Genomic DNA, 11,011 nt, shown 5'->3' with positions numbered 1-11,011 from the left:
CAGACAACACAAATAAAGAGATGAACTTTTGAGTTCCAATGAGCCCCATGAACTTCATGGTGCAACTTTGATGGAAAATGCATTAGAGTTGTTCACCCTGCAGACAAGATATTTGTAGGCCTTTGGTACAATGGCAGGAAGGCACTGTGGTGAAACATTCAGATAACTGAGGAAAGACAGAACTTCCTCATGTGCAAATATGGCTATCTTCCAGATGAAGTGAGAACAAATTGCTCACAAAATGCTATTAACTCTTCCAAGGTTAAGCTTGTGCTTCTACAGAGAGAAAGTTGTATTAACAAAAATATTAATACTGGAAAAACACTGCTCAGCAAGAACAGGAAATAATTTAGTACTGTATATATTGAAATTCTTCAGCCTAGCTATATGATTTTAACATATCAGCTTCCTTTTTAAAGAGACAACAATGCACAACACTATGTCTGAGGATGCTCCTTTTCTCTGGAAATAAATATAAAGTTGGTTGAAGCTGAATTATTTAACTACTGTTGCATGGAAAAGCAGATGGGGCAGCACAGCCTGAGCTCGTGCAGCTGTGACTGAACCCTAAAATGTTGTCTAGAGAATACATGGGGTGAACCCTCCACCCTGAGCTGCTCAGGTGCTGGGAGCCAGCACAGGAGTGACCCAGCTCTGTACAGGGTGTTCCTTTCTAATCATGAATATAAAATACACCCACAGAGATCAGGGCATGGCCTGGGCTGGCAGGGACCTTAAACAACACCCAGTGCCAGCCCTGCCATGGCAGGGACACCTCCCACTGTCCCAGGCTGCTCCCAGCCCCAATGTCCAGCCTGGCCTTGGGCACTGCCAGGGATCCAGGGGCAGCCCCAGCTGCTCTGGGCACCCTGTGCCAGGGCCTTACCACCCTCCCACAGATAATTTTTATCTTGATTTCTGATTTAAAGCTACCCTCTATCAATTTGAAGCCATTCCCTGCCTTGTCCTCCTACCAGCCCTTGTAAATAGTCCCTCTCTGTGTGGGTGTATTCTATAAATTACATGTATATGTACACAGATTAATACCTATGCATCAAAGATGAGGAAGGAATACAGTCAATGTAAGCATGACTAGAGCACCTGTAGCACATAAGAAAACTCCTCCCCCGCCCCCCCAAAAAAAACCCCAAACAAAAAAATATCAGCCCCAAAAAACTAAAAAAACACCAAAATAAAAAACCAAACAAAAAACAAAACAAAAACCAAACCAAACAAACAAAAACCAACACACACAAAAAAATCCAACAACTGAAAATCCAACCCTCTCTCCCCCTCTATAGCAAAGTGCCTGAAGAACACATCAGCACAGTGGAAATCTGGTGTCTTTTGGTTGCAGAGGTCTCTGGGTGCAGCCTGCAGAGCAGTTCCATGCAGCACTGCAGGGCTTTGCCTGCCTGGGTCCCTCTGGCCCCTGAACAGCCTTTGCTCCACGTCTAAAGCCAGATGTTACAGGTTCCAGCTACTCTTTCCTTTTGGGGTTTAAAAGTACATTTCAGCATCTACAATCCATAAGGCAGAACTTAAACACTGACCTTGCTGTTTGCTCAGATCCAGCACCGTTTTAGTTTCCCCTTCTTTTCTAAACTATTATCTAAAAATAAATACACAAAAAATTATACTCCTAAATTGATGAGTGGTTGCTGCAGACAATCACCAGAGCAGCAGCATCAGCACATCACAGATCTGAAAAGACCTTCCTGGGCTTCTTTGAGCTTCTATTTAAAATCCAGCAAGAGAGAAAGTTCTGCCAGTAATTTGAGGATTTTTTTTCCTGCGAATGGGTTTTTGGGTTGTCTTTTACATTTCTCCTGTACTTTACTGGCTGGATGATGGAAAATGTTTGATACATCCAAGTGCAAAAATGGGAGATGCATTTAGTCTGTTCTTTTACTCAGCTGCAGCAAAGAACTTCTGATACGCAACTTCTGGCCTTTAGAATATGTCAGGATCATCTAATTCATCAGACTGCATGAAAATCCCTTAATATGTGTCAGATTCTGGCCCACTGACAGTTTACAACAATCCAAAATAGCTTTCTGAGGCGTGTGAGCCAGTCAGAGTCCTGCCGAGTGCACTCTAACAGGAATTCCCCTGTTCACAAGTCTGGGCCTCAGTTTTGTTTCTGTGAAAGTCAGCAATTAAAAAAAAGACGTTTTCACCTTGGCAGGTACAGGCTGAGGCTTGGCCATGGCACCAGGGGTGCTGCTGCAGGGCAGAGCTCACAATGAGAGCACCACAATGAGGCATCCTGGGAGTTCTGGGTGATGGGATACAGGGGACTCATTTTGGGATGAAAGATTTGAATCTCACAAAGTAGAAACAGAAGCCAGGGTGTGCCATTAATGCCAGGCTGGGATGTGCAGTGCTCTGCTCTGGTTCTGGATCTGAGCTGGGCTGAATCTGGAGTTCAGAGCTGCTCTTGTGAAATTCAGATTTCTGTTTAAGGGCCAAATTTTAGTTGAGACCCAGGTCAGGCGTTCTGAAGAACCTAATGCTTCTGTCTCCCACTCTAAACCCCAAGACCTTGCAGAGTTTAAGCACCAGTGTTTAGTGGCAGAAAAGATGTTCTTTCTGATAGTCCTGAAGAGATTTTTGTTGGACCAAGCACATGCTCTGCAGGGATTGTGTAAAATCTTTCTTGAGACATTGGGGAACCAATTTTGGGGCTGCTCTGCTGTATTCCCATCACCTAATTCCTGCTGTGAGCAGTGGACACGCTGGTGTTCTGCAAAGTTTGCTGTGACACAACTGAAAACTGGATTAGTTTCACTGTGCTTTCCAGAGCAGAGCTCAGGCTCTGCATTCCTGAAAATACCAGCATTCCTTATTTATAAGACCAGGAAAGATTACTATGTAACTCCTAAAATATTATGGTTATCTTTTACTGTACACTGATCACCCACTCAGGAAGCCTTTTTATCCCACTGAGGAGGCACTGACTCTCCTGAATGTTCTAACTTGTAGCTGTACAACTGCAGGTGGCAGTGGTTACCTGGAATGTGCTAAGCAGGAGTCAGGACAGGATATTCTAACACACGAAGCAAAACGTAACAAAATACTAACTCACACGGAAATTAAACCTTTCCAGGAATTGCTGGTAGCTTTGCAAAGCTAAAGAGGCAAGGTGAATATAAATAAGTGTATATTTTCTCTGGAATGTATGGCTTCTGTAAGATGCAATTATGTTCCTCTGCAGCTTGGGTGAGTAAATGTTCCAGCTGCTAAATGAGACAAGTTATTAGCCAAAAGCAGGTTCTACATGACAAGAAAGAGCAACAATTTGTAAGAGAGAAAATATCTGTGTTCCTACACTGCCTAAATATTAATAAGGATCAATCATAAAATCTTTGGATTTACTGTGACTCCTATATATTAATCTCTGTTTTACCTGGGTTTATTTTACCTTGGGACAGGCGTTGCAACTGCTGAATTGTTCTTTTCACTGGTTGTCTATGAGAATCCCTCTCCTTCAAATTCCTATCCAGTCTGACAAGAAAAATGAAGAAAACTCCTGGATTCAGCTGACATCTCCTGTCTGAAATACCAATCACAGTGCTCAGAGAAAACTGGCTTTTGATCCCAGACTGGATGAAGGCTGAGCGAGCTTGGGTCAGTTTCCTACAATAATAAAATTTCTCAGGAGGGCTTTGAAACCTGGAGGACAAATCATTGTTAGTGACCTGCAGGACGGTGTTACTCTTTCATGGAATATATTACTCTTTGTTCCCCTTTCCCCACCCCCAGTGTCCACCCCCAGGCTCTGTGCCCTGCTCAGGGGACAGGTCCTGTCTCCCTGCGAAGGATGGATGCACAGACAGATGGTTTGCAGCAGGCTTGAAGTGTTTCCTCAGACAGATGCTCTGTTCCAGGAGAACAATGTGATCTCTGGATGAAAGGAAGGGTGTCCTTCGTGGTGTTTACAGACAGAGGTGGCGAGTTGCTCAGTCAAGGCTGTCACTTGGTGCCAATTCATTGTTCCTCACACTGAGTCGCTGCCTGGAGATGAAGTGCAAAGGAAGCTGGAGGTTGCAGGGGCACTGGAAGGATCTAAGAGGTCACTTATGGAAGGATTCAGTAAAAGCTGTCTCACAAATCTCTTCTTCTATGTCTGATTTCTGGCAGGGAGTCCAGAAAATTCCTTCCTGATAATTTCATTAACTGGGAAATAAAGAAAGAGGAGGAAACATTAGAGCACTTCCAACATCACGACAAGTAAAAAGTAAAAGCAATCCTTGGGCAGTCAAGCTGAAAACATCCCCTCTGCATTCATAACTTAATTTTATTAAAACCTAAATAGTTCTGTTTGCCCAGACTACACCTTTTAGGAAGGCAAGGGGGAAGGAGTGGAGAGAGGGGGTTTCACCGTGCTTCAAGTGCCATAAAACACATAGAGGCTGCAGCACGTGCCCAGGACCTGTCACATCCCTCACACACACACCTCCCTCTGTCACAGACACTGCCCTTACCCCAGGGAAAAAAGAAAGAAACATCTCTAAGTGTCTAAGAATTTTCACATTTTCACTAGGCCGAAGGAAGAATCTTTTGAAGAGAAAAAGGCCAGGTTTGGAGGAAATACAGTGGACAGTGATGAAAACACAGACTGCAATTCAGGTGAAAAAGTTTGCATTTGGGTGGCTTATGTTTGGGTTTTTAATCCCACTCTAGGCTCTACCTGCTTTACATTTTTATTATCATTTGTTTGCAGACTGTAGCACAAACAACTTCCATGTGAGAGGCTGGGACAGGCTTCTTAATAAAGCTCAAGAGAAGACACTGAAGAACTTTGCTGTCTGTTTAAAAAGTCAGAACAAAATCACTTCCTTTACAAAAGCCAATGTCTCCTGGCAACTTTTCAAACTCACTTGCCTAAAGCACCCTTTGGCACCTCCTGGAACAATTCTCTCTCTGGAATTTAAGTGCAGAAATCTCTGAACTTTAATTAGGAGAGACCTAAACCCTGAGCATCTAGAACTGCCTTTTTGGGGGCTCCATTTCACCTGCAGCTCCTTGGTGCTGTATTCATCATAGTGTGGAAACTGTTTAGATACTTTGACAAAGTTGCCTTACAACCTGAAAGCCAATTTTTCTCAGTTTCAGACCCCAGATCTAAATGATTTTGATATTTGAGGGCTGAAACAGCAACTAACTCAAACCAAAGCAGACCCTCACCCAAGACTGATTAATCCTCAGGTTTGCAGCTGTAAGACTCCTCTATACTCTATCCCATCTCTAAAAAATGTTTATGAAAACCACGAATTAACATAGTATTAATTAACACAGTATTTCACCACTACCCCCTTTTCTAAAAAAATCTTCTGCCCAATCTCTGGCAAGTCTCTGAGAAGGGGAACACTTGAATTAGTTTTTAATAGTTATGATTCATGGTTTGAAATCTCCCTCCTCTTTGCATGCTGGGAATTTGTCTCTGAGAAAGTAAAATCTGTGTTTTTTCAAAGCCCCATGTTGTTACTGGCTGTGGGGGGCTGTACTCCAGGAACTCCACGCTCAAAAATCCCACCATTAACAGCCCATGGTGTAGCTCTTTCTAATTCCTGCTGGGAACTGCCTGGTTTCAACCAGACTGGTGCCTCCTGGAGATGATGTGGGCAAGCAAAGCAGAACTCCTGCCCTCTCCTGCTGCACAGCATCCTACCTGCCACTGTCACCTGCGGGCTTTGGGGCGAACTGTGGCAAACAAATCCCACGGGGGTGCTCTCTGTGTGCTGCTCTGCAGTGCAAGGGAGCAGCCAGAGGGAGGGGAGGTTGGTCCAGCCTGAGGCCAGAACCTCCTCCCGCTCTCTCAGAGCTTCCTGTTTGCTCTACCCAGGAAATGACAGGAGCAGGTCTTCAATGGAAACTTTTCACAGCCTCAGCTAAAAATAGCAGTGAGGTAAAAGAAGTGGGCACTCATTCTTACAGGGTCATTTCCTTTCGAGAAACAAGTGGGCAGAGGCTGCAGGCAATTTATTTATTGACACATTTGTTTGGGCTGCCAGCGCACCGAAAATACCGTAGATGAGCTTCCTTTTATCTAATACAGTCATGGAAATATCAGAGCCAACAGTCATCTGCATCTAGGAAGGGTTAAATATGAAGTGAAACATGAGCAGATAATTCAATGGAGTTCACTGAAGAGGCTTGGAGGGGTCCAGATTTGGGTGCTCCCTGCCCGGGGCTGGCTCTGGGCAGGTTGGATGCTGTGGTGAAGTGCTGACTCAGCCTGCAAACTTCACTTTCCCTCGTGTGAGGTCAGCAGTGGGTTCTGTGGGCTGAGGTTACAGGGGGCTGCAGCCTGAATAGGGCTAAAAAGCTGCAGGGGAACAGTCTGAAGCATTAACCCCACAGACAGGTACACCTGAGATCGCTCCCTGCCAAGAAAAATTGGGGAAAATTGGGGTTTTTTTGTAAGCACCTGAATGACAAGAGCTCCCTGTTATCAGCTGGCCTGAATGTCCCACAGTCACCCCAAACTTCAGGTAAATACAAGTGGTGAGGGGAGTGTTAGGTGCAGGTTAAGCTGGGCATCACTAATGTGTGTCAGGGCTTGTCCCAGCACTCAAAGTCCTGATCTACAACCAGAGTCCCTAAATATGGGAATATGTAAATTAACAGGAATGGATCCCAAGGCGAGGATGGCTCTCCCAGCTTGAAATCACCTCCAGACCAAGCCTAGTGAAATCACACATCTTTGGGGATCTGCTCCAGATTTGGGAGCACGTGGACCCAGATCCAGGTGTAACCCAGGAGACCTGGGTTTCACCAGAAGGTTGAACAGAATCAGCAAGCTGAGCCCTGTCTAAACCTCAGAGGAAGCCGAGAGCATGTGCTGAACTCACTCTTCCGAACTCGCAGCTTTTATTGGTATCATGATTAAAATGTATCTCTAGTATCGGTTGTCATTATTTGCTCATTTCTAGCTGAGAGGAAATGAAGATTATGTGATTAATAAATAAAACATTGTTATTTAAGGTGCCTGGCACTGACTGCTCCGGAGCACACTGCTATTGATCCGTTAATGAGAGAGAACTGATTAAATGGGGCCACGAGCACATATGCAGAGATAATGAAAGATTAAATCATAAAAGAAGATACTGAAATACAGCTGCCATCAGCCATCCAGGCCAAGGAAATGCCTGGTTGGGCCTGAACCCCTTCAGCGTGTCCTCTGTCACATCCTGCTGTCGTAGGAGTGGGACAGTGGCCCTTGGAGATCCCCAGGGAAGTGACCCAGAGGCTGCTGGAATTATGGGGGGAGTCTGTGTCCCCCTGATGGGCAGTCTGCCCCGGGCTCCAGGCCCCACAGACAGTCAAGACTCCCTCACATCCTCTCAGCTGGAAATGTGGAGTGTGCTCCCGTGGGGTGACACTGGGTTTGTCCCAAGCAGTCCAGAGACAGAAGGAGCCCCTGTCTGAGCTGGCAGTGCCACCCCAGAGGGTGCCACCTGCACACCCTCTGCACACACGGCCAGGACAGCTCTGCCTGTGCCATCCCACACATCCCCCGGGACAACAGGGATGCTGTGGGTGCTGCCACAGCCCCACACCCGTGGCAGTGACCCTCTGAGGATCCTACAGCAGTGAGTGTGCCCTCAGAGAAGGAAAAGCTCAGCCCCAGTGGCTCCTCCCTGCAATATTCCGTGTCCTGCTGTGCCCACGAGGAACTGTGCCATGCAAAGCAAACCCATGGGCAGGAACTGATGGAGCACCAGGGGCTGGGGAGGAAAGCTAAGCTGGCCCTGGGTTTGCTGGGCAGGCACAGCACGGTCCTGAGCTGCCTGGGAAGGATGGGATGCTTCAGCCCAGCATGCACAGCCCCACCTCTCCTTCCCTGCCCACCAGGCCCCAGCTACCTCGGGACAGCTCTGTGCTACACAAGTGGGGAAGAAAAAGAATGAAAAAAAAATTACATTAAATAAAATCAAATATTTTAAACCCTCTAAGCCAAATAAAAAGGGGCATGACTTTTTAATTGAAAAAATAAATAAATAAAGGTTAAGAGAAACACACAGCTGGAGAAAAGGCAGAAAAATACCAATTACCTTTCTTTTTGATTGCTTGGATCAAAGATCACAGTCATTCTTTTTCATATAATGTTTTGTATCCAGCTAAGGTGTGTATCTATCAGCTCTGAAAAAGATTTGCAAAACCATTTTTGAGAAAAAAAGGTAACCTTTGACCTATGTTGCAGGGCCAAGTGTTACAGTTTTCAGCTACTCTTTCTGGGTTAATTTAATAAAAGGACATTTTAGCATATACAACACACAAGGCAGAACTTAACCACTGACCTTTCTGTTTCTGCACAGATCCAGCACTAGATTTTACTTTTTTTCACCTCTTTTCTCGACTGATATTATCTAAAAATGAATATTCAAAACCTTACACTCCTAAATTGGTGACAAAACGTGAAACGCTCATAATTTGATCTGAGACTCCAAAGGCACAGGAGGTCCCTGCAACTTCTGAGTCAGGTCAAAGACTTGTCACTGCCTTTTGCAAAATTCACTTCTATCGTCACCTCAGTGCTCAAATAAGATCCAACACATTTATGGCAGATCCAAAGTCAGTCCCTTTTAATTGAGAGATCCAACCACAGTGGCTGTCAAAATCAGACTTTGCCTTAATTGTACAGAACAGGAAAGATCTGGCCAAACAAATGATGAAAGTTACAGTCTTTGCTTCACACACAAGTAAGGTGAATTATTTTTCTCAGGAAAAAGGCAGTATTTAAAATTTTCTGCCTTTATTTTTCTAATTTCTTAATATTTTAGATTTCTTTAGAATTCACAGTGAAAGCATTTGGCACTTCTGCAAAACCATGTGGAAATGAGAAAAAAGAACTGCAATATTAAGGAGCAAAAAGTGCTTCTTAAAAAACTGAGTTTTGAGTGCAAGATTCAGAAGTGTTTTTGCTGCTGGATTTCAGGTGACTATATATAGAAAATAAGTATTTTACTTGGCTCCCAAGGATTGTGCAGCCACGTATCATACCCTGGAACCTCCCACTCAGTACACAGCCTATTTTATATTCTGCATCCTGGAAAATCAGCTTTTGCACACGAGAGCACAGCAACTCATTGACTGGGAAATACCAGTTTGGGTGCAGCGGGCACAAGGAGCCCAAACCCAGCAAACTGTGCAGGGGAGAAGTACTGGGAGTCTGTGGGGTTGTTTAATAAATCATCAGCAATTAAAGGCTTTTTTCTGGAAAATGGGGATGTAAAACTACTGAGATGTTCTCAGCTGTAAAGCTTTAATTACGTATCAAACCCAGGGTTTCCTCCTCACCGAAATAATGCCAAGAGGTGCACCCTGCAACTTTTCTGCCTTGTCCTGCTTGCAGCCTGTGGAGTCTGCGTGAACTATGAACCTCTTCAACACCTTCCAGCCCAACAGCAATCAGCTCATCTCCACTAATTAAGCAAACTCTTGGAAGAAGTTGCTGACCTCAAACTAAGTGGCAACTCAAGTCCCAGGATGCATTTTTGCTGTAAGAGTTATCAGTAGACTCCAAACCCATTGGCATCTTTCCATGAATTTAGCAACATAATAAAGATATCTGATGGAAACCAGAATCTAAATAAAATGCATATTTTTGGCTAAAGCCCTTCCCAACTGAAATCAGTATCTGAGCTGCTCTGGATTTACAGGATCTGGATTGCACTCATGACATTTAAATATCCTTCCCCTATATTTCAGTACAATGCCAGAGTGAGGTGCAAAAATCAAACAGTTGGTATCTCTGGTACTGTCCTACCCAAAATGTGTAACAGGAAGCTGGGTGTGCCTGCAAGAAAAGAGCAGAAAATAAAGATAGCATTTCTGCTAAAAAAAATTCAATGCCCTAAACACATTGTAGATCAAAACTGGCAGGAAGGAAGTACTCAAAACACAAATCTGTCTGTGACACCACCTCAGAAGTGCTAAGGATTCTCTAAGCACTTTCATTATTGTCAATGTACTTCCAGAAAAGATCAACAGCCACTACAAAACAACTGCCTCAAAACTGGCAGGAAAAAGCGTGACCTAGAGGGGAATGGGGGGAGTCCAGGGCTTGGACCTCTGTCATCTTCCTGCCATATGGCCCTGGCCAAAGTATCCCTGAAGGACTGGACCTGTTACAGATCTGCTTTGGGCTGAAAAATGCACAAAGTCTGTGAGGTCACACTCATGGAACTCAAATAATCCGTGCTTAGCTAAGAGAAAACAGCCTGAGAGGATGATGACCTCCACAGAACGAGCTACACCCTACAGTAAATCCACTGTGCTACGTGTGTGGATGTAGCAGAGAGCAAGCATTCCCAAGAGTCCCTACAGGGATGTTTTAAAGTCCTGAGGTAGGACTTCAGATCCTTTAGATCTCACAGCACCATGAGGTGCTGAGCTCACTCAGGCACTAGGAGAATTGCACCACAGATGACACATTCTCCTGCCAAAGGTTGCCCTAAAGTGAGCTGAAGGGAAGAGTTCTAAGACTGGGTGCCTTTTGTGGTGCTTTCAGTTATTTAATCCATTTGACCCCTGTTTGAATCTACTGGGAATCAATGAGTCAAGTTTTCGAGGCACCTTTCCCATGAACCAGGAAATTGTGTGATATTTGCAGGGCACACCTGGGCTTTCTCATCCTGGGCTGTTGACTGCAACAGCAAAGACAAAGAGCAATTTTTGCTCTGGAGTATGTTTTCCTGTTTGCTTGATGGATTTCAGTATTTAGTCATCACCTTTTTCATCAGAGGATTCTAAGACAGGTGCAAGCCCTGCCTACAGGTGAACTGGAGGAAGAAAGGGCACCTTCAGGAACAATTTAATGCCCTTTTCCTCCTGCCCCACCAGGCTTCAGCAAATCCCTGTGGGCAGCCCTTGGAGCAGAGTTGGGAGAGGCACCCCAGCAAACCGGGGTGTTTCTTTAAATCTCATTCTCTGCACCCTTTTCCTGCCCAGTCCAGAGCACTGCAGACACTGAAACCAAACCCAAGGATGGTGCTCAGGGTGG

General features: G+C 44.9%; 1 protein-coding gene across 2 annotated transcripts in view; it reads right to left on the bottom strand.

The window, feature by feature from the left end:
• Window positions 1–4,123: 4,123 nt before the first annotated feature.
• Window positions 4,124–11,011, bottom strand: part of NFATC2 (nuclear factor of activated T cells 2) — a gene marked incomplete at both ends in the record, with an annotated part of 72,574 nt that continues 65,686 nt past the window's right edge. Inside the window, one exon of one of the 2 annotated variants that reach the window (XM_082292575.1) lies at window positions 4,124–4,179. In XM_082292575.1, coding sequence (XP_082148701.1) covers window positions 4,124–4,179 — 56 coding nt within the window. Of the gene's footprint in view, window positions 4,180–8,085; window positions 8,149–11,011 lie in introns of those variants that run through there. The other variant, XM_082292576.1, reaches the window with a different exon arrangement.

This window comes from Coloeus monedula (genome assembly GCF_965178545.1).
Source record: "Coloeus monedula genome assembly, chromosome: 17".
NCBI lineage: Eukaryota > Metazoa > Chordata > Aves > Passeriformes > Corvidae > Coloeus > Coloeus monedula.
This window is presented reverse-complemented; position numbering and strand designations above follow the sequence as displayed.